We start from the raw sequence: 27,189 nt of genomic DNA, 5'->3' as shown, positions 1-27,189 counted from the left end.
AAGTTGCAGATTTAAGTGCATGCCGGTGACAAACGGTGGACTGTTTACACCCTGAAGAAGGCTCACGCCAACACAACACACATTGGTGTTTTTGTCTGTAGCCCAAATATAATAAAGGCCTTTTACCTACAAAATCCAGGAAAGCCTGGACCTGGATTTTTTTATGCGTGCCGTTATGTGTGATTTTGTTCTCTCCTGAACTTATTTCCTTCCATAAGAACCAGTAGTCTGAGGGATACCAGTAGCGCTCCTGTAACTTTTTTTTTTCTCACTGTTAGAATTGCTTTCATTTTTAAAAGTACAGGAGAAGATTGTATCAATGAGACCAAAATATTGAATTGTAGGTTTGAGCTCACATGCCCTTTGTTTAAATAGACACTCATGCTTTCCAAGGTGTGATTTGGGGTCCTAAGGATGAATACAAAATGATCAAATTATGACAGGCAATTCCTGTCCCCCCAGTCAAAAAACACTTTGTTTGAAATAGACATGGTGAGGCAGCAAAACTTTCTTTTCCCTGCCTGAGCTTATATTCTATCCACAAAAGCTAATAACATAACCCAATATTATTGTGAATATTCAATGAAGACACAAAGGAAAAGAAAGGAATATAAGTAGCTGTAAAGTTAGCAATTACATTATTGACATTAAACACACTCAGATGAAGCCCAGCTCTAGCAGAGACAATGGAAGAGGTAGAAAGTGAACATATACCTTCTTCATGAACAAGTTGTCTTGTCTGGAACACTTGTCGACTTTGAGCTTGAGCACCGAGATATCAGAGATAATGCTGCACAGAGAGATGACACACAGGGTGAGTTTCACAGAGGTTCAATGCTGCGCACACACACACACACACACACACACACACACACACACACACACACACACACACACACACACACACACACACAGAGAGACAACATGCACTCACTGAGGTTCAAGATGGAGGAGGTCGAGTTACAATAGTGTTAACTCTTGAGAGAACAACAATTAACTCCATAACACTTAAGATGACAAAAAAAGGTTAGCCAATGGAATACAACCACCCTAAGGACTACTATCTGTACCAAGTAGACCGCTGGACCTTACACATGTAAACAGAGCTGCTACCTTTAGTTTAAACAGATCTTAAATCAGATTTTTCTGTATACTATTTAAATAGTCCTGACAAAAATGCTGCCAAAGTGACTGCAAAAAAGTGCTGCTATTTGTTTTAAAAAAAAGCTTTATACCCTGTTATAACATATAACGATGCAATGTGACATAGCTCTGTTTACAAAATGCTGTAGCCCTCCAACTGTATATACATTTGCCATTTTCAACAGTTTTTATTGTATTGTGACACTTGCTTTGGCAATGTAAGCGTTTGTTTTCTCATTACAAAAAAGCTCCTTTGAATTTAATTGAATTGATACACCCACAGTCTCAAAACAAGCACACACAACATTTGGGCGTAAGTTACATGCCTTCCGGTGGTCTACATCTTGGAGAAATACTACATTTAATATAATATAATATAATATAAAATATAATATATTTGTATGCGCGTATCCGGGTGATGTCTTATACACACACACACACACACACACACACACACAGTACCTTATGGTGGACACCTGGGGCCTGTTGTCATGTCGGTCTATGAGGCTGATGAGGATGGTGAGCACCAGCAGACGAACCTCTGGGTCTTCGGTCAGAGAGAAGGACAGCAGAGGCTCCAGGAAGGAGCTGGGAAGAGCTGTTAACATGTTGGTGGTCTGGAAGCCCACCGTTACCTGGAGGACAGGGTTGTAGAGCGGTGGTTCTCAATTAGATAATATACTGCAGCATCGGTTTTACCACGTTTTACCACTATTTTCTGCTTCAGCTAATTAAAACATTAGCTGATCTACAAGCTGTATTTTCGCTGTTGTTGTTCTGTGTGGTAGCTATAGTGTATTTGCTTTTATTTTCTCCTGTACAGCACTTTGTAAACCCTGAGTTTTGAAACGTGCTATATAAATAAAGTGGATTGGATTGGATTGGAAGCTCACAACGCATCCTGTTGTGAGAGAGATCATTTGAAAAATCTTTTAAAATGTTGAACATTTTTAACACAAATCTTCTCTTTGGTGTTTCCCGACACAAAATCATTTCAGACGCGGGTTGCAGAGGCACCAGTCCAGGGCAGATCAGCTACGCTTGGGGCTGTAGATAACATGAGAGAAGCAGGTAGCTGACACTCGCAGTGTTTTATTGATCCCATTGTGGGATATTAAATTATAATTATATTTATTATTATATCCCTTGTGGAAGGTTTCCTATAATGAGGGCAGTGTAATGTATAATTCAGTAAAACACCTGCTCTCAATGGATCTTGCCAGGAGTTTGCGAGCTGTCTAATAATTCAGGGCCAAAGGCTCACCTGGACCAAGGACTTGAGCAGCATCACTTGGATCATCCTGGTGCCTTCAGGCCTGTCGGTAAGGAGGGATAAAACAATAAGTCAGTCTCTGACTGACTTCAATCTGATCTTCAAAATGCTTGACCCTTGAGCTTCTCGTACAACTTTAGCAACAATAAAAAAGGTTAAAAACTATATAAAAGTAACTACATAGAATAAATGTCCTCACTCAGTATAGAATTCAGCAAGGCAGTGAGTAGATCTACGGACGGCAACTACTAACAGAACTGATCTAATGCAGAACATTTTCTTCAAAGGGATTATGCAGTGTGCATGTGCGCGCCGTGTGTGTGTGTGTGTGTGTGTGTGTGTGTGTGTGTGTGTGTGTGTGTGTGTGTGTGTGTGTGTGTGTGAGTGACAGAGAGAGAAAGAGAGAGAGAGAGAGAGAGAGAGAGAGAGAGAGAGAGAGAGAGAGAAAGAAAGAAAGAAAAGGAAGCGTGTGGAGCTGTATAGACAGTTTCAATTAAGCAGACAACAAAGACAACTGTCCACTGGTTATTATGGTTAGAAGAAGAACATACTGGGAGTTAATGTTTAATGTTTCCCTGACCCTTTCCATCGTTAGGCAATTTTATATTAAAGCGTTGATGATAACCACAAGATGACATTAAGCAACCGAACCGACAGATGCTTGGATGTGTGTCTCACCCAGAGCCTGTGGAGGCTAGTGCAGGGTGGACTCCAGGGACAGGGGTCTTGCCCATGATAAACAGCATAACCTCTGAACGCTGGTACGTAGGCAGGGTGTTGGCAAACGAACCTGATGAGGGGAAACAAGAAGAAGAGAACCGTGGGGGGAAAACGGAGGGAAGGAGGGAGAAGGAGAGATATGAAGGCAAGGTGAAGGTTGATATCTTTTTCTTTTTTTAAGCAGGGTAAGGACCCAGCAGTGTGTCATTTGGTCTATAATTAAAAAACTAGAAAGGTGCAATTCTGAGGAAATTGAGGAAGTGTGGTTGCACCAACACGAGTCGAGTTTTGGAGGACACCCAAAATTATATGCAGATGTACAAGCTCACAGCGCAGCACAACGCAAGCTTGTACTTCTGCTACAGAACGTATAAAATATGGATAAAGATGTTAAAATGATTGTGATGCCATATTTACAAATTTAGTTTTCTTTCTGAAAAACGTATGTTGCCATTGCTAAAATCTAAACGCAGATGGCTTCCTGGTTTTAATGATGTCCTCCACTGCAGCGCACATCCTACACAGAAACCCACCTATGGTCCGGATGACGGCTTCCTGCAGCTGTCGCTCCTCGTGTGTCTTGATGGGCTTGGTGCCAATGTTGTGGTCGTAGCAACCCGTCAGCTCATAGTCCACACTCAAACGCAACTGACGCAGTAGAGTGTTGAATACCTCCAACACCGTGGGGCCTGGGTGCACACACACACACACACACACACACACAATGAATGAACAAACAAACAGCATGAAATGTGGAAATTGTATGCATTTACAGTGTGTGTGTGTGTGTGTGTGTGTGTGTGTGTGTGTGTGTGTGTGTGTGTGTGTAGACTCACCCACAGACCCACTGGACGCGATGGCAGCCGCCTCCAGTAGGACCTCCACAATCCCAGCTCTCACTGTGGCCGAGTTCTTACTGTTGGCATCCAGGTGACTCAGCAGCTGTTGAATCACTAGATGAGAGTGCTGAGACTGAGAGAGAGACAGAGAGAGAGAGACAGAGACAGAGAGAGAGAGAGACATGACATGAATAAAGAATTATAAAGAGAATAGAGACAGAGATTATTTGTGGAGACAGAGAAAGGGAGGAGTGGGTGGAGGAGTGGGTGGAATAGAGAGAGAGAGAGAGAGAGAGAGAGAGAGAGAGAGAGAGAGAGAGAGAGAGAGAGAGACAGAGACAGAGACAGAGACAGAAACAGAGAGAGACATGACATGAATAAAGAATTATAAAGAGAATAGAGACAGAGATTATTTGTGCAACACAATATAGAAAGACATTTTTTTAACCAGGTAAGTTAACTGTAACTAAATTAACGATCTGGGGACCATGGGGCAAGATATAAAAATGCAATTTCAACATAATAAATTATCTTAAAGAAAGAAAGAATGTACAGTATATAGAGGAACAGAACAGGAAGTGGCGTGTTACTCACTTTCAACCCGACGCCCCCATTTTGATTAATTATGCCAGGCAAAATTGGTATTATTATAATCTTATTTGTATAGCACATGTACTAGCTCATAACCACCACACCTTGTCATTTTGACAAGCTATAAAATCGGCCTTAAGCCATTCAACGAGGCCAGTGACCTAAAAGCCAGAGGCTGGACACAAAGCACTTGGTGACTTGCGTTTCTGAGATACGGTCATGAGGAGAGAGCTTAATGGATGGAAGCTGTGCACACTGTTCCATTGGCTGAGACTGGCCCCGGAAAACCTATTAGCGTTGATGTGCATCGGCAATTTTTTCACTGTGTGCCATCGATCACTCACAGAAGTCACAACATACAGTGAGCGGTGTGTGTGTGTGTGTGTGTGTGTGTGTGTGTGTGTGTGTGTGTGTGTGTGTGTGTGTGTGTGTGTGGCTGTCAGAACACAGACGTCATGAGTCTACAGGTAAACAGCTCGAAGAAAGACTGACAATGACACAATACCAAATTACCAATAATCAAAATAGGCCATATTGAATCCTTTTATAAAATGTATGAAGATTTTTCAACATAGAAACACCTATGCAAAATAATTTCAATTTTCTCAAATATTTGCAATTAAGCCATTATGTAATCATTGTGACAGGTCTGGGGGGTAGAAGAGAGAGAGAGAGAGAGAGAGAGAGAGAGAGAGAGAGAGAGAGAGAGAGAGAGCGAGCGAGAGCATTGCATGTTGTCTTACCTGGATGGAGTACATCACGATCTTGAAGCAGCGTACTGCGAAGGTCTTACCCTCCCATAGAGAGTGGTTGTCTAAGTGCCTGGAAGGAAAGAGGCAGGCAGACAGAGACAGAAAGACAGAGGGGAGGGGCATCAGATGTCAGTAGACACAGCATCGATCGTGACGTCATTTATGCTCGATACAGACACAGACAGAGAGAGAAAGAGAGAACCCTAAATGCCTCTGTAATAACACTTTCAAAACCGGCCATTTTAGGGGGGGGCTCACAGCGTAATTATTATTACACTAGTTTTGCTTTTTGCAGGTTTTCTAAAGATGGTACAATCCTGCATACAGACAGATGTGAGGGGAATGATGAACGATGTAGGGAGGAAGAAGTGAGACAGGAGATGGATTTTCAGGGAGTTTCAGGGCTCAGAAAGACAGAACAGGTCTCAGAAAGACTAGAGAACTGTCCGGAAAGAAGAGGAAGACAGAGCAGACAGATGGAGTGTTCAAAAGAAAGAGAGAGAGTGCTTCAATACAGAACTGTAAAGGGAAAGGGAACTCACTAGAGTTTAGTTTGTCTGTCGTTTTCTTTAATGGTTATGATTTTGCAATTCTGTCTTATTATTTGTGTCAAACAAACAAAATGAAAACTGGCAAAATTATAAGCCATTTTAAGAGGCATACAGGGAGACTAATACCACAAATACCCAGCAAGATATCCCATGGGAGTGTGTGACATTAACTTCTGTCAACATAACCAGATGGGTACAACAACGCATGACCTCACGCTGTGGAACCGTTCTGCTTTGACAGAGAATTGAATGACTTCAACAAATACAGAAATATCTGCAGAAACACACGGTCATCAAAGTATTAAGAACCCACCAATCGTGGTAAACAGACCAGGCTGCAGCGGTGGCAACGTCTCCACAGATATGGAAAGATATGGAAACAGAAAAAGTAGACGAGAGATGGATAGATGTGGAACAGCAGAATGTGGAGGTCTGAGTGAGACACAAACAGAGGAGCGTGTCCTTGCAAACCAATACAAGGACAAGCTGCATTGTCACTCGGAACATGTCCAACTAAGAGACGGAGAGACAGATGGCTTAATACAAGTACGTAGTTAATCTGACACTATATTGTAAGCACATGGGCTTATAGAAAATGAAAACGCAAATAAGCACTGAAGGCAGCGAAGGAGTCTAGAAAGGAAGGTCATATGCACAGAAGGAGAGAGGCTGGCTCGTATGCGCAGAACAGAAGGGGGTGCGGCTACTGTGTGTTTTGGCTTCTCACATGAGCACGGGCGTGACAGCATTCTTGATGTTGCCGTAGGCGGCGCGACCCAGCAGCTCCCTGAAGCAACGCTCCGTCAGCTCCACAGGACTCTCCTTCTCCTTCTCAGATGCCTGCAGAGGGGAGGGAGAGCGGCTGGGGGAGGGAGGGAGACAGGGTTGAAAATCAGTTCAGTACATTCGCCATCATTCGAGCTGTTTGTTTGTGGCCCAACACAGCGGCTGGACTGCTGTGTCGACACAGCCTCTTAGCCAGGGGTGACTGACTTCATCTTCTGTGCTTGTTTTCAGTTAGCTTGAAGTGATTTCCGTGGGAGTTGACATGCTTGTGGTGAATACAGAGGGACAGGGCTGCTGCTGACGGCTGGATATTTGATGTTTTGCAAGTGTAGCAGAGGTAACATGAAGATGCAATGAGATAGAAAAAGTTAAAAATGTCAATGAGGTCAGACTGCAAGTCCTTTGTTCTTCAGACAACTTTGAGGCTTAAATTTAGAATCTGGCCATGGTTAGGCTTAACGGTATCGACATCATTGCTCTTGTCTTTATGTTTTTACGCATGTAATTCAATTGTTTTTGTTTGCGTTATGTCAAATTTGTACTAGAGGGCTGCTGTTCTGTGTCGCAAAAGAAATGTCAGTATATTGTATATGGTATAAATGTTACTGTACTACGTGTATTTTGTGGGTCTAGGTCCAACACGTTGTATTATTCACACGCTGGTCCCAGCCTTTCTTTGCTCTCATGCATAATGAAAGTGGTGCTATACTGTAACTCCACGTCAGCAAGCCTGGCCTCAGGTGGTCGTGCAGTGATATTATTTATTCACACCCTACCTACCATTCCCCACACATACCAAATGCATACCCAGGATGCATTGTGCTAGCTTTAGGACCTACAACTAGTTCAGTTCAGTGTGGTGTAAGAATGTGTTTTTCACACTTTTAGAGCCGTGGTCATCATATGGGCATACCTAACAAACAATAGATGCCAAAACAATGAGATAATTTCCCATTCTAATTACTTTTTCTTAACGGAAATGTGCCGTGTGATGATGATGACCTAACGCGGCCCGAAGAATCTTGATTTGATTCACCCGTTTGATTCCCATTGCTGCACGTTCCTCCAAATACAGCTGATTTTAATTACGGAACTACTCAGTTTTTAATAATTAAATTAATTACAGAAACAACTAATTTTAATCACGCTTAGTTTTTGCACCACAGAAGCTTTCTCACTGCACACATTTCAGATCATAGCGGTGCACGCAATGGGAGAAAAAGCCAATCAGAGGATGATGGGAAATTTATACTTACCTAAACTCCCTCATTGATTAACTCGTAAAAATAAAAATGCTTCTCAGGTCAAATATTGATATGAGATTAAAATGCAATTAATTAAATTAAATGAATGCCTCACATGAATTTGATTATTTCCCAGTCGATGTAATTTTTCTGTCTCCATTATGCCTGTGTGGATATGGTCTAAAAGAGTGAAAAACATATTTTTAATTCCAGCTCATCTTTAAAAGGTCAGACAAGGCTTTGGTGTGGTTTAAATATGTTTAGTTATGGTTAGACACGGTTAGTATGATTAACTTTAGGCATTGTTTTGGTGTGTTTAAGCCTAGGGGTTTGGAGAGGGTTTAAATGGCGTTTTCTGAGAGCACAATGCACCATGGGTATGCATGCCCAATGGTTGAATTGGTTGGTAATTCCTAAGAGGGCTTACAGTTTGTGGCGAGCTCACATGACCTCATGACCTTGCGTAACTCAAAACCAAATAGGGCAATTTGGGAATTTGAGCGGTCGTCTTTAACCAATAAAAAATGTAAGGCTGACTGGATATCAGTTTCTAATACTGTAGTATCCATTACTTAGGGTGAGATGGCAAAACAGTATGATAATTTCTGGAATGTTTTCGGGGAACACCAATGGATACAAACTAATTGGGGTGTAAATGAGACACATGTTGGTCAATAATTACGAGACACATTTTGGTCAATAATACTATGTTGGTCAATAATACCATAAAGCAAGCACATAAGTGTTTAGAATGGATAAATGCATAGGGGCAGGGGCTACTTCAATACATTTCATTTTCTTCAACATGGCTGAAGCAAATAAGCAATAAATAGAAGTAACGTTCCCAGGGGATGTATTTTGCAAGCCACTAGCAATGGGGCGGGGGGGGTGACTCCATAATGCCGGTGATCTTTTCGCTCTAGAAGCAAACATTCAAGGAAATGAATGTGTGTGTAATTGAAAGAGACATTCAAGGTCATCTTTGAATAAAAATGGTACTTTCACTAATGATGAGGTGAAGTCTGAGTTTAATTGGGCTCTGTACCAACTGCTGTGGTCAGTCTTACTCTTAATTGACACGGAGGTCAGTGTGAGGAGATACAGGAGGACACATAACGAGGGGGGGGGGGGGAGACAAACCATACTCCACCGATGAACGTATATCAGATGTACAGAGGAGTGGAGCCATGACTTAGAGCTGTCTGTGAGTCCATCTACAGAACCGTGTCTGTCCATGTCTTAGTCCTTCTGCCAGTAAAGCCCCCACCTCACTCCCTTCACATCTCGGCATTGACGTCAATGTGGATTTTAGCATAGGCAGCCATACCCAGAGTGGGTGGCTGTGTCGACTCTAATTTACCTCTCTCACTCTCTGTAATTTGTTTCCTTACACTGCAATCCTTCCTTGCATTTGGCACGCTCCTTTTTTCCTGTAATTCTCAAACCCATTTTCTGATTATTCATTCATCATTCATTCAATGCTCTCTCTCCATCTCAATCGTTTATGTTGTCCCTCGTGTATGTATTCCTCCCTCCCTTTCGATTATTTACTCTTCATTCAATCCAATCATTTATTTTTCTCTCTCTCTCTCTCTCTCTCTCTCTCTCTCTCTTCTCTCTCTATCATATATGATGCACTAATAATGGTGATGAGCACTGGCTTTGGGATGACAAACATGGTCTAATCAAGGGGTGCCTGGTATTCCATCCAGTAAGTGCACTGACCATTTATGCTCCTTGTGAATGTAAAGGACCCGAGGTTGAATCCAACTCCCATAATGTCTCGCATGTCTCTCTTCTCACTGCCCTAGATGTCCTGTCTCTCTACAGTACACCATCTAAACAAAGATACTGCTTATACACACAACAGCAGCTATGGCCTAACCTAAAAAATACACAGTGATGACAACAAAAAGCTGAATCGCAGGGTTCTGTGACCCTGTGGTGTCGGAGACGTGGTGAAGTAGACCAGCCAACCTTCAGAAAATGTTTTTTGTACCACACTAAGCTTGCGGAGATATACATACTGTACGTACATACATACATACATAAATTTGCAGTTTGAGTTGTTAGACTTGACTTTGTCAGACAGTATTAGGGCAAGCCTCCTAGCAGTGTCGACTTTAGTACTGCACAAAATCACAAGGCCAGCATTTTGCATACTTTAGACTAGAGGGACAAATCGTACCAGCATACTTTCAAAATGCATATCTAATGATTGTGTAGTGGTTGGCAGGTCTGGTGGTGAGGCAAGGTTTGACCAAGGACTGCTGATAGGGGTTTACTGGTTTGTTTTGTTGTTTTCATTGTGAGCTAAATAAACCCTAAGTTATGCACCATGCATGAACCATGCGTTTTCAGTAATTGCAGATATATATATATATAATATATATATATAAATTAAACTGCAGGTTGGGGTAGTAATATGAGTAACTTATTTTATCAATATTTTTTTATATTTATAGATACTTTATTGATCTGTTTTGTCCAACAGCTCCAGTGCAAAACAATCTGACTTGAAGTAAACCTCAACCCATATCTGCTGCATCTTCAGGTAGGTAAAACAAGCCACACACAGGTCTGTATCACAACAGGTGTACTGAAACGTAGGCCTCGACAGTGGACATACGATGAGAGAGCCCTCACCTCTCTGTGCCCTCTCCAGTCTGCAGGTTGAAGAGCAAGGAGGGGACGATCTTGTCCATGTGCTGCGGGTCCCAGATGTTTGCCTGCAGCTCATCATTCACCGTCTTCCTCACCACGCCCTGCAGACCCTTGATGCCCGCCATGCGAATGCTGGAAAAGGAAAATGTGACGTTCACTGTCTTACCGCGTGAATGGCACACATTCAACCGGCCATTTTGAAAACAATAAAATAAAATGAAATGCAGAGGTGGTAAAGTTCGATATCCGCCAGTCCTGGCTCAGTGATAATGAGGGTAAAATAATATTTGTTTCTATGTTTTTGCTCGTGCTATATTTATCTGTTGAAAGGTTGCCACTTCACTGGGTCTATTTCTGCACACTTGCTTGATTGCACTACTATAAAAAGCATTCACTTTGATTTGTTATGAGTACATAAAAAAACCAGGTCTAGAAATATCTAAAAACAAACTCATAAAAGTGGTCTAATAAGATCCTGGCCTGCACGGCCAATTCATTCATATAATATATCCATCCATCCTACGATATTTCCGTCTACCTCCGTTCAATCCTCCTTCCAATCATCAGTCCCCTCCAGCCATCCGTCCATCCATCCCTCCCTCCCTCCCTCCCTCCCTCCCTCCCTCCCTCCCTCCAGCCAGCCATCCGTCCATCCCTCCCTCCCTCCCTCCAGCCATCCCTCCATCCATCCATCCACTTACTTGGTGCGTATATCAGGGTCCTCGTAGCTGGAGTGGCACATCTCACTAAAGCGTGACACAAAGAAGTCATAGCTGCGGTGGTAGGAGGGTGTGTCCTCTTCTATGTTGGCAAACTTCACAAACTGGAGACAGAGAGAAAGACAACGATGAAGGAAGCAAGCATGAGCTCAGTTCGGGGCTCTCACCAGGTTGGCAGAGGGAGACTAGTAGCGCCCAGGATTACAGCTTAGGCAATTGGCACCGTGTGAAAAGATGGGTTACAAAATCAATATAAAAATATATAGGAGACTGTTACAACAGATACAGATAGATACAGTATACATGATGAATAGCTTGTGTTAATAAAATGGAAAGCGTAGCCTTTTACAAAAGTGCCCCTGGGAAGACCACCGTCCCACTGGGGAAGGAAATGTCACCATTTAAACATGCTGACATTTAGCTTCACAGCGCTCTCCCAATTAATAAATTAACAAGTGCTCATCTCTGAAATTAGCCTGTGCTTTGAGTGTTCGACGTTCGTTCACTATTACTAACTGTTCATTTATATCCTGTATTATTCTGTATTCTATTCTGCATTCTGTAGGCCTATTTCGTTTTTGGTTGCAACATGATCAAAATACAGTACAGCACAATACACTGATATACAATACACTGATATACAGTAATAATAATAATAATGAATTGCATTTTTATAGCGCTTTTCCAAGTGCTCAAAGCGCTTTACAATGGTTCATTCATTCATACATTGAGAGGTGAAGCGGCGAACAGTCGACACCAGCGTCCTCACTTCCCACATTCACACACCAATGGTGGCGAGCTCACACCGACCGACTCATTGGAGGCAATGTAGGGTTCAGTGTCTTGCCCAAGGACACTTCGACAGGAGGAGCCGGGATTCGAACCGCTGACCCAGGGATCATTGGACGACCTGCTCTACCTCCTGAGCCACAGCTGCCCAGTAACATCAGGCTATATTTCAGGTCTCCTTGCTTTAACGTGTAATGTTAGTTCCTACATGCCAATGTTGTTAGAGGGACATGTAAAAGTGTGGGACAGCCTAGAGCTGGTGTTATGAAGGTACTGCTGTGTTGGTTCGAGTTGAATAAAGAAGGCATCATAACTTCTCCTCTTGACACGTCGTCTTTCCATCTTACATCACAAATGTAGTTCATTGTCTGCGCGTGTTGCTTCAAGCGCTCGATTCATAACAATGTTTCAGTGGTACGGGCGCCATCTATCGGCTCAGATGTGTAATGATGACATGCTACACGGACACGGAGGACTGCATTTCCAGCGAATGGATGTCGAGAGTTGAGAGAAGAAAAATAGACGCCAATTTCAGTATGTGAAATACTAGGATTCAACGTTCGCTTCCCGATATTCAGCACGGCTTTAATCACCTGGTTGATCAACTGAACCTCTTAACCCAGCCTAAAATAGTCCATGTTTCCATTGCCCCAAGAGGACGGTTGCACCAATCTGAGTGAAGTCCATTCTTAAACCTGCAAGCCAGGCAAATTCGTCTAATAGAATCTAATACATGGAGCTGTCTACCTCGTCAGTCACAATCTGTCACATTAACGCATAACCGGAAATCATGGCAAGTCAAAGTCAATACCTGAATGTTATTGGATTATTTTGGATATACATCCGAATCCTCCTTGTACATAATGCATGGATTAAAGCAAGGACTTTAATCCATGATAATACCATACACATGAACAACAGATGTATAGGGTACTGACTACTGAATAAAACGTAGGGTCACTTAACTGTGGCTCAAGTCTCTTATAGCACCATTGTTAATCCAGCCATGATACAAATTAAGTCTGTAAAGCTCTTGAATCCAATTACACCTGTCAGCAGCTGGCAAGCACAACTGAATGATCCAAGTTCACGGTCTGAAAATAGGGGATCAAAATCTTCTTTGAGCTACCGGACAAAAGCTTTTAATATTTCCAAAACAAAACCAAGAGGAGACCTGAACATAGTTTACAAGGCACCAGAGATTAAACTCATTCCTATCAACAAAAGCTTTTTTTAGTTCAACATTCAAATCCTTAACTTTATCTTGACCTTGACTGGGCCAGCTGGAGATTTATTTGACTGACCGTACTCTGTGCAAGCACACATCCAAGTCTAACAGAGAGCCAAGTGTTTCTGAGAGAGATTGATATTAGAGAGGAGATTATGAGTCTGGAGAGTCAGAGGGATGCACGCTCAATCTGTGTACAGGACTACGGAGTGATGCTAGTGTGGACTCTAATCTGATTTCTACACGGTGTCCTCCACTGAACCAGCTAATAGCGTCACAATGACAGATGTTCCCCCTCTCTCCGGCTTCATTTCTCAAACACAGATATTAGTCTCTTGCCTTGCCTGTCAACGTTGCTTCGTGCCATGAATGCACCTGATTGTCCAGTAGATATTTTGGAAACCATTTGGATTTTGGATGGGAAAGAATTCCTCAGTGAGGAATCTTAGTGACAGACATGCTTTGTGTGTTCATTTCAGCAACTTGACAGTGATTAGAATTTTAGTTCAGTACCAACTTGGCTGCTAGTACAATAATATGAAAGCACTGCGTAGAACAGGATCATATGCAGAGCATTCATTGCTATAAAACAAAAACAAAAATTGCGCTAAATAGTTTCCATTCCAAAGATGCAGTCTGAGTTTCCGTACATATTAAAAATAAGCCACTGTTTCTCTCAGTTCTAAATTATGGTGATGTACTTAAAATGTACTTAAACTTTTTTATCATTCAGCTCTCACGTTTACACCTGATAATAAATACAACTAAACAAAAGTGGGGAGGCCATCTCTAAGTTTTCTCTAAGTGGACCAAAATTGGTGCTCTACTTGTTTATTTATAAAGCCATAATTCCCCATGAACATATAGCATATAATCTCTATTGTACTTGAGGCCAATGCCCAGGCAACGCAGCCACTCGGATTTACATCAGATTCATTCTCATCTGCTTTTAAATACAACACTGTTATTGTTAAATTGTTTAAATGGCCCCACCATGAATTTAAAATAAGATGTACCGGTATGATATAATTGCCCTTTAATACCTTTTTATACACACTGAAGCCTAAAAAACCACTCAGATGATTCATTTTCATCTTCTCTCAGGATACTTCACCCAACTTCCAAGGCATTTTAGCTGCAATACAAAAGATGTCCACACCGACGCCCCTGTCCTCCTCACTGCTTATCTCAGTCTCAGTGGAGGGGGGGGGGCATTGAATGACAGGAGGAGGTGGTAAGGATTGGGAGTGGAGCGAAACAAGTTTGCTTCATTTTGGAAGTTGGGATGAGGGGGAAATTCTTCACGATAGAAACACAACAATGATTGACAAAGTAAAAATAGAATCTCACAAGAGCTCTACAGCTGATCAATCAGCGTTGATGTTGTTCTGGAGCCCCGGAATCGTTTTGGGGTTTTAACCGTAGTGTTTGGTTTCATTCATCCACCTCCATGACTCGCCGTCTGCAGTATGTCGTGAGATCCCTTTGCTGCATGTCGACATGCAGCTCGGAGTTGGGGGGGAGTTGGGGGGGACAAGGCCAATTTATATCATCATCACCACATTCGCTACAAAGATGGCCAAACCAATCGAGGTCCCTGTATAGTGTATAGCCGCCTTAATGTTCTATTGAGCGATGTGCTTGGTGGAAACGATAGCGCCTGTCCAACACACCATATTTATATTGAGCGATGTGCTTGGTGGAAAGGATAGAGCCTGTCCAACACACCATATTTCTTTACTACCGTGTCACTCCCGACCGAGCTGAAGACAAAAAGTGAACGTCTCGTTCCACATCAATAAAGGCCATCCACTTGTTCTACTTCTAATGTCCTCATCCTTAGTTGGGATAATGTAGCCTAAAGACTTGTAGAGTTCTTCAACATCCTAAAACAGCAGACACTGCGAGTGCACTAAAAACAACGGCGGTCGATCCATGCATACCAATGACTTAAAGAGTGGAGGCAAAGTTAAAGGAGGAAGGACTATTAAAATTGGTTTGTGGCACATACGTCACTCAAGGGAAGAATCTGACTGAATTCAGAGAATCACAGATTTCTGTGTTAAAAAAAATGTTTAAAATGTTTTTCAAGATAGTAAAATATGGCATAGAAATGTACGCGTAAAGTGTAAGGCGCGCCCAAGATTGGGCCATTAGTGTGTTCAAGAGATGCATCGGCTTCTCACATAAGCCGAATTTGCCTGAAGTGTGTACACTCACCGAGTTGGTTCCCAGGATCTGCAGATTGGGTTTGTCCGACTCCAGCAGCTTACGGACCATCTTTAAGAAGCTCTCCACAAACAGGTTGATGCTCTGACAGTGGCAGGCCATCAGCAGCTGGTCCAGGGCTTCCATGGCAATACACACATACCTGAATCATAAGGGTCAGGACAATGACATCTTTAACAACACACCTAATGCATTACATAACAGGTTATGTTTAGTATAATGATGGAATAATTGTCCCAATATCTCCTCTACCTAGGTATTACCTAGGTGGCATGTCATTCAATCAAACTAATCTAAAAACTTATCACCTTCACCTAGGCTCCATTTAATTCATTCAATTCAATGAAGCTTATGTGTGTGGCTTATGACTGTGGCACTTCCGAGAATGAGTTGTGCGTGTGAACTGTGAAGGGCACGGAATTTGTCACGGACAGAGATGGCAGAGATTAAAGATGATGGACGGTTTACTGTGGTTGTTGGGTGTATGGACTGAGGGGCAGCAACAGTGCAACCAGGCGACGCATACCCATATCTGTGTCGGGCCACGTCTCTCGACAGCCTCTCAGACAGGTAGGCCCCGATGCGGTCCAGCTTCTCCGGAGCAGACAGCGCGTAGAATGTCAGCTTCTCCATGTTGGCCTTCACCAGACCATCCTGATAAAGAGGGGGGGGGGGATATAGTTCACCACTGATATGAACTATATCAGTGGTTCTCAAACTATAGAGGGTATGCACATGCATGATTATCCCATCAGCACACGCCCCCCTCATCTAGACTGAGTGGCAAAACATTGAGCAGCATGGAGTGCTGGAGTTTGGAAGCGCTCGTTGGAAATCACTCAACCGTCCTCAGCGTCCTGCGTACCACCCGTTTCTAAATGTCACATAATGCAGGAAGCAGCAAAATGTTGTGTTATTGAAAACAAGCACTTCCAAACTCGGACACTTAAAAAATGATCAAATGCAAGGCATTTCTTATCAGCTCATAATGTTTCTATGGTGGATTTTCATGAAACAAAAACTTTGCAGATAGAAAGAGGATAATTCAAGCTTTTCGTTCAGCTGCAATGTTGGTGAGTTTAACATTGTTTAATGCAATCAGACAGGACTTTTCTGTTTGGATGAATGGGCTGTCAAGAAAGCCAGAAAGTAGTTTTTTGCCACTCAGTGGGCGTTCCCGCATAACTTCCAGGTACGATGATGTCACACGCATACCCTCTATTTCATGTCAAGAACCCCCAGAATTATATGTAATTGGCCCCGGAGCCCCATCTGAAAATATGTTGCTCCAGGGACCCCCCCAAAAGCAAAGATTTGCGTTAAAAGCGTTCACTGGTTGGGTCTCAATGGAGCTTAACTCCAATCCACAGGTTCCCTTGATTTCTGCCCTGACCTGCCCCTTGCCCTTTGGCTCCGACCTAAAAAATCTGAACCCAGTGGTCAAAAACTCCATACAAATTTGGTTCCAATTCAGAAAACATTTTGGCCTCAAGGAGGCAAACACACTCCTTCCATTGGTTGGTAACCACCTATTCCCCCCCATCACAGAACGACGCAGCCTTTAAGGTTTGGCACAGATCTGGTCTGGTCTACTTTGAAGACCTCTTCACTGAGGGCTCATTTGCCTCGTTTGAATTCCTGAAACAAGACAATGACATCCCAAATAACCATTTCTTTAGATACCTGCAGGTGCGCAGTTTCGCTCAAAAACACTTCCCTTTCCCATCCCCGCCGTCTAAGACTGCTATAAACACAATACTTGAACTCCATCCCTTGAGGAAAAAGAATATATCAAAAATGTACGAAGTACTACAAAATATCAAACCCCCTTCATTTGATAACACTAAATTGGCTTGGGAAACAGATCTGGACGTCACGTTATCGGACGAGTCTTGGCTTAACTGTCTAAGAAGAATTCACACCACCTCCTTGTGTATAAGACACGGCCTCATCCAATTCAAGGTTGTACATAGACTCCACTACTCTAATGAAAAACTAGCCAAGATTTACCCTGGTTTTGATGCTGGCTGTCCGAGATGCCAGCACAAGCCTGCCACGCTGGGTCACATGTTCTGGTCATGCCAATCTTTAGTCAGGTTTTGGGAGAAAATTTTCGAGGCGGTGTCTTATGTATGTGGTGGAACGGTGGATCCCTGCCCAGTGATTGCTGTTTTTGGGGTGTCGCCAACCGAGGAACGGCTCACGGGTCTTCAGGCAAACGCTGTGGCATTCACAACGCTTTTGGCTCGTAGATTGATACTTCGACAATGGAAGTCGGGGACACCTCCCTCATTCAAACAGTGGGTCAAAGAGGTTCTCTCCATGATTCCCCTAGAGAAACTAAGGTACAACCGTAGTGGTTCTAAAGATAGATACATTATGACTTGGACCCCTTTCATAGAGTTTGTAGAAAGTATAACTTTCACTTAAACCCATATTCCCCTGTACAATCTGATACCTCACACCAAACCTGACATTGGCCGACCTCTGGTTAGAGGCCCTCAGTAAGTAGACAGTTGGATACAGAGCAACTTACTATCTAAACTGAAAGATGGATACAATGTATGTAACCTAGATACCATACCCTGATGGAAAATACTATTTCTTTTATTATTATTATTTTATTTTAATTTTATTTTTTGTTCATTAGTACTTTCAAAACTAGTTTACTAATTACTTTTACTGTCTTGTACTGTCTGTCTTTGTTTTATTTGTCTTGTTCTGACCTTGATTTGGGGGGAGGGGGGGATATTTACATGTCGGATACAACAAAATGTACACATATGTTTTTTCATTTATTCAACAATAAAAATCAAAATAAAGTGTTAAAAAAAAAAAAAAGCGTTCACTGGGAAAGAATATATATTCACAGATGTGTGCACGCATGCACGCACGCACACACGCACGCACGCACCCAAATTAGCCCACCTTTTTGGGAGGGAACAAGATGAGCATGTGCCCAGTAAGGAAACAAGATCTGTATGTGCTTGTATGTCAAATAACTGTGAAGAATTCCCCTCTCCCTGTTTTCCTCTCTGTATGCAAAACCAACAGCCTTTGTGACTCATACTGTCTTTTGAGTTGCTAGTTGATGGTTGATAATTGCTAAGTGCCAAGCCAGTGGCTGGCAGCACTAGCTAGGGAGGAGGTTGGCGTAGATTAGAAGCTTCTGGAAGAAGCCTTTTCTCCTCCTCGCCTCCTAACAGCAAGCACCTTGTTTCCCATTTTGGGGCGAGAACCCCTTTTGGTGTTTTAAACATGTTATAATTTAATATAACATAAAATAGCAGATCTACAAGCTCATAGCGAGCCACCGAGTGGCGCGCTACGAGCTTGTAGGTCTGATTTCTTTTTTTTAATTGTGAAAATATTTATTTCAGAAAACTGAAGGATTTAGAAGATAATTTTTTTAATTTCGAGGTCAGGCCTAAATGGGTTAAGTGAATAATGTTTTTTCTTTTTTATCTGTAAGCAGTAAAGGGTTTCCTGTGTGTGTGTGTGTGTGTGTGTGTGTGCGTGCATATCAGTGAGAGAGAGAAATAGAACAGGAGGGGGGAGGGGGAATCACTTTTGTGGAGAAGCTCCCTCAGTGACATGGTGTTGTGGGGAAAATCACTCTGAAGAGCAAGTGTTAATTGAAATGCTCACCTCTGGGTCCTCTGGAAAGATGTTGTCTACCAGCCTCTTGTACCGAGGCCTCAGCGCCCCACAACACCCACACACTCCTGTGGGAAGAGTTACCAGAGGGTTAGGGGGTGCAGAGAGAGACAGAGAAAGAGTCAAAATCAATGGAATGTTGATCATAGGATTAGCCAAAAATTTTGGCTAATCCTATGATCAACATTCCATTGATTTTGACTGTTTCCATCACATTTAATGTGATGGAAACAATAGAGGTAGCAAACTTTTAGTTGGCATGATAAAAGGAAAAAAAAGCAGCTGTGGTACACCTTGAATTCTGAGCCCCCCGTTGACTAAGGAGCACAGTACTAAAGAGGATTGATATTTGCATGCCGATCCAGACACCCTGGAGGCCTGGACAACAGAGGCTTCCGAGAGTAAGAACAATGAGGGGAGGCACCATTCATCACCACAGCACTGCTATGAGACTCTGGAAAGAATCTGTCTGCGGAGTGAATCCCTGGCGTGAGTCTAAGCTGTTCCTGAAAGATGGTGTTGATTTCACTGAAGACACACAGAAAGGCCAGGCTGAGAAAAGGTGAATCCCACATAAAGATGTCAGAGGATAGGTCACACACAGAAAATAATTGCTGTGGCAAAGACAGTCGGTCACAAAACGAAAAATGATCAGATAACAAATATAGCCCCACACACGTGTTCAGTCATACTCTCACTCAGGCCCCAGTCCCCACCCCACCCACACGTAAAATCTGAATCCCCCCCCCCCCCCCCCCTTTCCCCCTCACTGTATATGTTTCTTTTCCCTTTTTGCTTCCTATATGATGAATTCCTGTTCTGTTCTTTAACTATATAGAAGTGTCTATTTTTACATCTCTAAATGTTTTGATGAATTGAACATGGTGGACCCTGTTGTAAACAAGTGTAATTCTTAATTGGGTCGTCCACTCACAGTTAACAGTCTTTGTATTGAGTTTGTGCTTGAAATGTACTGTAATTCTGCAAACTGTTAATAAATATTTCAATCAATCAATCAATCAAAAAACACACACACACACACACACACACACACACACACACACACACACACACACACACATACACACACACTGAGGAGAGCAATGTAACAACTAACAAACACAGCTCTCTTTGAGTTTGCAGTGAGGATATGCCGCCTCTGTACTGACCGAGAGCTGGAATCTAATTGGTCTAAGATCTTCAGCAGTGGTGAGTCATAGGGGGTCCCAGAGAGAGAGAGAGAGAGAGAGAGAATAAATCAAAATGTATGCTCCGTCTCACAACGGTGTTGTGCGTGGAGAATAACAGACCTACAGTACAAGCTCACCACGATTCACATCCGAAGTGTATGAATCGAACTTGACCCTTCAAAACGCACACGCCCACAGGTACACTGTTTTTCAACAAACGTCAAGTCTATACAATAACTAGGTTAGCTTAAAGCTGCAAAGACATGACTGCCTTCCTTGTCTCCTCTCCGTCCTTCCTTCCTTCCCTTTCTCCATTCATTAACAGTCTACTGTCCTTTGGAGCAAATATACTGTATGCGTTACAGATCAGAAGGATGCTCTTTGAAATACATCGCAATTGACATAATCACTAGTATTGTTTCACTAGTGTTTTGTCTTCTTTTTTTTCCTTTCCGTTCTTTGTATGTCATTATTTTTTTAAAGGACGCTCTTTTCCACTTGTCCCCTGATACATCATCAGTGGGCTCCACGTTGGAGGACGAACGATGGGCAGGATGCCCTTTAAAAGCCATTGAACTGAGGGAAAAGCAAGCCATCTGCGCTGTTTAGACTAAAACAGCTTTGGGTGAAAGGGTGTGTATATGTGTGTCTACGAGGAGAGGCCGAAGTGTGCCTCAAGGCCTCAATTTCCCCCGAAAGTTCTACCCGTGCTCAACTCCGCAGCGACGCGCTCCGCCTGCTCTCCGATAAGTCCCTGGGCCTATTCATAGCCTCTGTCCTCCATGCTCCATCGCTTCGAACGACAATGAGCCCCCCCACATGCATATCACCCCCCATCCTCTGCGTACCCCTCCCTCACTCTATGTATTGGTCCAGCGCCCGGCTGTAGGGGTCAGTGATAAATGAATGACAACACAGCAGCCCCAACACCCCCCAGCTGGGGAGGGAGGTGCACAGAGGCGAAGCGTAGGGGGGCTAGCGGGGGTTGGGACAACTAAAGAGAGCTAGAAGAGACAGAATAGGCGGGTAGACGTCGTGCCGTGTGTGTAGTGAGTCACAGAAGAGAAGAGTACTGCATCTCTGCGTGTAGACTAGAGTCACCGGCATCAAGGAGAAATCATCCTCTGCATAGAGGACACAGAGGAGGAAGTGACCTTCAGACTGAGGATCTTCCCCCTCGAAACTTGAAAAGAACAGATATTAAACACTAAATTATAGAAAATCCATTGTGCACTTTCTGCCTTTTTAAAAGTTTGTTAGGAAGGAGGCAATTCTGACTACTGTGTGGTCCATGTACTGTAGGTTGAAGTCTATACGTCACTCAAAAGTAATTTCGTTAATAACTCCTAATTAATAGTAATTGTGTCTGGGGAAAATAGTGGAACGTGACAACTACGTAGTATGAATGAAGGCCACTGTTCAGTGATAAGTTCCTGCACTGAACGTGAGACATTCAGACTGAAGAACTGTACAATGAAACGTTGAGTACGAGGGGGTTACAATAAATTAAAGAGAACGATAGGTAGAGCTAGTGTCTACTTACTAATGCTTTATTGAGCTCCTTTAAAATGATCATTTAGGTGTCAGTTTCGGTGCAACTCAGGCAGACAGGCGACTACACAGCAATGCAATTGAAATAGAGGACATGCCTCTGGAAATTACTGGAGTAGTCTAGCTGGTACACTTATGGATGGACTCCGATAAAATAATCACAGGAGGAGAGGAGCTTCTTTTAGTGTCTTTACTCGTGAGCAGAAATGCGGTCCAAACAATCATCAAATTATTCTTCCTTGCATTGCTGGGTCAACGAGTCCTTGCATTGCTGGGTCAATTAACGAGGGCGTTCCTACAGCATTTTCATTACTTTATATGATGATTATGAATTGAATACCCAGGAAGGACCTGAATGGAAACAAGACAGCAAGGACTTATTTTGGCGATATCCTTTTGGACTAAGTGTTTGACTGTACTCTGTATTGTTTACATTTCTGCCAATAAAGTATTAAATCAAAGACATCCACTGAACGTGGTTGCAATGTCTGCAGTGCCAACACGTCTTTTCATGCGCAATAAAATTCACAGTGCAATTGCAAATATTTCTAAAAGGCTACATCTCCATATAATCATCCATTTGACGCAATAAATATCAAACAGTTCATAATCAATCACACATTTGATGCAACAAGCATCAAATGAATGCATTGGAGAATGGCTATAAATTATTTCCGGATCTTACACTTTGGTTTGGCTCCCGCAGAGTTTGCTCTTAAGAGATTGCTGCGTCCTGCATGCTGGGAGCCAGTGACCTTTTTTGTAACCCTTTTCTGTCTGTATAATTGCTGTGTTCGCACGTGCGTGCGTGCATGCATGCGTGCATGCCAACCAATATGTACATGGGGTCCAGCCCAGCCCTCAGCCAATCACCACACAGCTAATGACAAAACTATTTTTAGCCCTATAACAACACAGGTGCATTAACAGATTACATTCTCCAGTTCCCCCAGGTACCCTGCTTAAACTTTCCACATTAGGCTGAGTGACCCAGACGAACAGCAGAGGAAGGAGAATGGCAGGAGGAAGACAGTAAAATGGAAGACCTAGAGAATGACGCACCAGCCCGGGACATATCCCTCGCTGTGTCATATCTGCACCTGCTGTCCCAAAGCTGTTGTGTTGCCAATGCTTACACACAGACATGTGGCAGACAAATGTGAATAATTACAGCCTAGACACCCCCCCATTATGTGTTAGTAGTAGTGTGAGCGGAGAGAGGGCGACATTATTAAACACATTTTCGACCTTGTGTTAGCTCAAAGTGGGTTCCAGGGATCCCCAGGGGTCGTTACAGTATATTTCCAGTACAAGACTACTACAGAGAGAGCGAGACAGAGACAGAGAGACACTACCTACAGATGGGTTCTTGTATTGCTGGGTAGGTGAGCTCACACTAAAAATAGCCATACCAGTGGAATAGCCACATAACACTGTAATTCAGCAAGCAATCAGCTCAGAGACATAACCACACACACACACACACACACACACACTCACACACACAGTCACACACACACACACACAGTCACACACACACACACACACACACACACACACACACACACACACACACACAAAGAACAGCCCACCTATACGAACAGATGAAAAAAGAGTAAGACCCAGTGTGATTCACACATGACTGTCACTGTAAGAGTGAGGAGGAGGCCACAAAGTCATTTGAGCTAGAATGACAGGCGATGAAACCAACTGATATAAATGTCCCGTCTGTCACTGTGGTGTGCAAAGGAATACCAAGAAGCTACATTGCATAAAGGTGCCATGAATGCACTCTATCTGTCTTGTTCTCATGGAATCACAGCCAAACATAGACATTATATATGCACATTACACAGTTTTACACTTGTAGTGAGGTGAGGGTACAAGTGGGTATGACAAATGTCTACATTATCCCCACATCTATAGACCGCGCATGGGATCCAAAACACATGTCCGTTTAGATCCAGCGTGGGTGGCGAGTACCACACGCTCACTGATATATAGTCCCACACCTGTCAACAAATCTCCAATGTGATGCAAGGCCGATCCGATGTGCTATGAATCACTGTCAGACAGGCGCCCAGATTGGGTGTGAAGGAGACCATAACCATAGCTAAATTGCAGTGGAAAGCATGACTGAACTGACATCTGGCAACATGCAGTATACGCATGTTGAGTCACTACTAAGTACTAAGTATGAACACAGGCATCTTGCCATCAATAATCCACTAGCAGAAAGCAGCTCACAAGCCAACTTTTGTATTATCAGAGCTATTCAATTAACAAGCCGTTGACAAATGCCTATTCTGTGACTCAGAATGCCTTTTCAATATTCTTGACCATGGAGCGCAGTAAACAAACTCAGCAGTGTATATGCCAATACCCATTACCCACCTCCAAGGAGAGAGCATCAAATATGCAATAATATTTTATTGCATACAATATAATTATGGGCTCCTTCATCAAAACATACGCAAATACATGCAACTGAAAGCACTGCTTGAATCCTGCATATCACTGAAGGTTGTATGAAAACACAAGAGTTACTGTATATGCTTTCAAGAACAGCCCTGAGCGTCACTATCACACATGTACTGTACCATAACACCCAGTCTGAGTGGAGCACACCATGCACAAACACGCTGACATTCAAGCGAGCGCTAAACAGTCATTAGAGCAAGTTAAAAAAAGAGGGTACCTAAATTAAGCCATCCACCATTAACGAAAAAAAACATGTCCAAAATCAAAGCCTGCTATTCGTAACACCGTAATTCAGCAGAGCGGTAATCTCCTCATGAGAGACCAAGTCACAATGTGTGCCAACATGAGAGAGAGAGACGTCTCCCTCAGTCTGTCACAGGACAGATTAAGAAAACGCAAAACCATCTATAGAATGTAGGTTAACTGGCTCTACAGTAGATGCTTCACATTACTTTCAGAAATGGCCAAGACAAACACCCAACCAACTAGACACATACGAATATACTACAGGCACACCCACACAGAGTGAAATAATTGTCATTCTTACCATACATCGATTCTGGTGTTGAATTGTCTGACTAAAAACGCCTGCAGCCTCACTGATGAAGACACTCTCATACAGATGCATGCACCACTGATCCAAGAGGGGCACTGGAGAATTCTCAAACACACACTGCCTACCCTCGCTTTGAAAGCCTGCACATGTGCAAGCTAAAAGCCACGCAAACACATGCCGTGATTGGTGCAGGGGCTGGCTTGACGCGGTGAGCTACGTAAATACACACATGCGCGCGCGGAGGCAAGGACGCGCAAAGTGTGATGCGATGACCTTGGCTTCTTCTCCCCCGTGTGCGTTCTGCAACAGAACAGTGTTCGCTTCTCAAGATTGTTAGCGCTGGTTTCACACAGAGATGCAGGCAGGCGCGCAAAATCCTCCCACCGATCAAAAGGCAGAGGGGGAGAGAACCCGTGCACCAGAGTGGTAGAGAGGGACAAACCCTCCCTCCCACCCACCCACGCAATCTTCCTCTCTCCATCACCCCGCCCCCTTCCTGCATCACACTTTCCCTCCTCTGTCTTTCCATGCCTCTCGTGTTTCTCTATCCATCCTTTCACCACCGCCCCCATTCCCTCCTATTAATCATCGTTATTTCTCTGGCTTTACAAGTTTACCCCTGCCCTGATTTATACTTGGTTCTGTGCCACAGTCACGCATCAACAATATCAGATCTACAAGCTCGCAATGTGTGACATACTGTAGTCACACAGCTTTTAGATCAGCTATTTATAGTGCAGGACATGATGCACAAGTATAACTCAGTTTTATGTATGGTCTGATCAGTGTTTGCTCTGTATTCATTTAGCTGATGCACCACCACAGCAAGGACATTTACCATGACTACAGTACAAACATAAACATTGTAATTTAGCCTTTGTTATCTATAACCAAAATGTGTGTAGTCCAGGTGTTGAATATTCGTTTTATTCAATTACAGAGGAGACTATAATATTAATAATCAAGGAATATTAATATTCTGTCTATACAAATAAGATTGAGTTGCACAGAAGCAGCAGTATAATCATGAATCTATCCATGTACTGTCCATCAGTGGCTGCGGCTACAAATCCTCCGCAGTGCCACCAGCTTGGCAAGGCGCTCTAACGAACACAATTGGTCATGTTCGTGGGTGGGGAGTCGGGACTCTGGGGAGCTGGGCAGGAGCAACTCTTACAGGTTGGGCAGGGCTGGTCTGTTCTGTTTAGCAGGGTGCAGAACTGAAAGGAATAGCATGTTTCTCTGCATGAATCATGTCCTCCCACTCCCAGTGAAACAGTCATCACCAACAGGTGAAAAGAAAGTGGCTGGCAACTTCATGCGTGTTGTCAGAGGGGACACACGGTTGTCTACTCTACACCCCCACATGACCAACTGTATGGGTTGGCACTGGCGGTGTAGAGAGGGACTAGGGACTACAGGTGATGGTGTCAAAGTAAGTATTCGATGTGAACATTTAAATGAACGTAAATATAAATATATTTCTCTCTTGCCCTACAACCGTGGAATGTTTGCGAGATTTGCATCTCGGCTTAAAGGACAACTTTAGTTTTTTTCAACCAAGGTTCATGTTTTAGGTTGTTATTAAAAAGGTGAATTTAAATTCTCTTTCATTTGCTGCTTTCTTTCGTTTTAGGGATTTTCGCAGTTTTTGACAGGGGGGCGGGGGCATTCGAGCATGGGGCTAAATATGCCTTCCCCCAGTAGGCTACCTTCACATTCAGTAGATCCTGTGATATGCTGTGATTAGATGTAATTTCCTGGGGTTTATTAGGACTATAGTAAATAATAAAAAAAGAAAATCACCATCAAAATTTGAGGCAGTGTTGGCGAAAGGGCCTTTCTGTGTGGAGTTTGCATGTTCTCCCCGTGTCCCCTAGGGTAGGTGCCCTCACAAAAACATGCAGTAATCCTGGTCTCTAAACTGCCTCCCCCTGGCCTGGCCTGATGGAGGGGAATGGAACTGGTTGGAATAACGTGTTCCTTCCACGCGCTACGTCCAACCAGGGAAACTCGCCCCTGTCAGGTGTAAAGGAGCAACTTCGACACTCAGGCATGAAGGAAGCATGAGTTCAAGTCCGTTGCTCTCCCCAGGTTGGCGGAGGGTGTGTAGAGCCCAGGATCACATTAGATAATTGACACAGGGGTGAAAAATGGGTTACAAAATCGTGGGATAATAATCATTTTAAAAAAAAAGAAAGAAAGAAAGCAGAAAATGAAAAAAAG

The 27,189-nt window shown here is 43.2% G+C and overlaps 1 protein-coding gene across 2 annotated transcripts in view; it reads right to left on the bottom strand.

Annotated features, from left to right (window-relative positions):
- LOC308333786 (protein EFR3 homolog B) overlaps nucleotides 1–27,189 on the bottom strand; it is a 41,645-nt gene that overhangs the window by 10,209 nt on the left and 4,247 nt on the right. For both annotated transcript variants that reach the window (XM_080790266.1, XM_080790265.1), the window contains 13 exons: nucleotides 19,177–19,253; nucleotides 16,055–16,182; nucleotides 15,520–15,670; nucleotides 11,265–11,386; nucleotides 10,546–10,695; nucleotides 6,597–6,731; nucleotides 5,310–5,388; nucleotides 3,973–4,108; nucleotides 3,670–3,825; nucleotides 3,095–3,206; nucleotides 2,408–2,459; nucleotides 1,606–1,778; nucleotides 715–790 (listed from right to left, as the gene is read on the bottom strand). In XM_080790266.1, the coding sequence (XP_080646392.1) occupies nucleotides 715–790; nucleotides 1,606–1,778; nucleotides 2,408–2,459; nucleotides 3,095–3,206; nucleotides 3,670–3,825; nucleotides 3,973–4,108; nucleotides 5,310–5,388; nucleotides 6,597–6,731; nucleotides 10,546–10,695; nucleotides 11,265–11,386; nucleotides 15,520–15,670; nucleotides 16,055–16,182; nucleotides 19,177–19,253 (1,547 nt within the window). The remainder of the gene's footprint in view (nucleotides 1–714; nucleotides 791–1,605; nucleotides 1,779–2,407; nucleotides 2,460–3,094; nucleotides 3,207–3,669; nucleotides 3,826–3,972; nucleotides 4,109–5,309; nucleotides 5,389–6,596; nucleotides 6,732–10,545; nucleotides 10,696–11,264; nucleotides 11,387–15,519; nucleotides 15,671–16,054; nucleotides 16,183–19,176; nucleotides 19,254–27,189) is intronic.

This window comes from Protomyctophum bolini (genome assembly GCF_963924005.1).
Source record: "Protomyctophum bolini genome assembly, chromosome: 19".
NCBI classification, from domain to species: Eukaryota; Metazoa; Chordata; class Actinopteri; order Myctophiformes; family Myctophidae; genus Protomyctophum; species Protomyctophum bolini.
The sequence above is the reverse complement of the archived record's forward strand: the minus strand, read 5'-3'. Positions and strand labels throughout refer to the sequence as shown.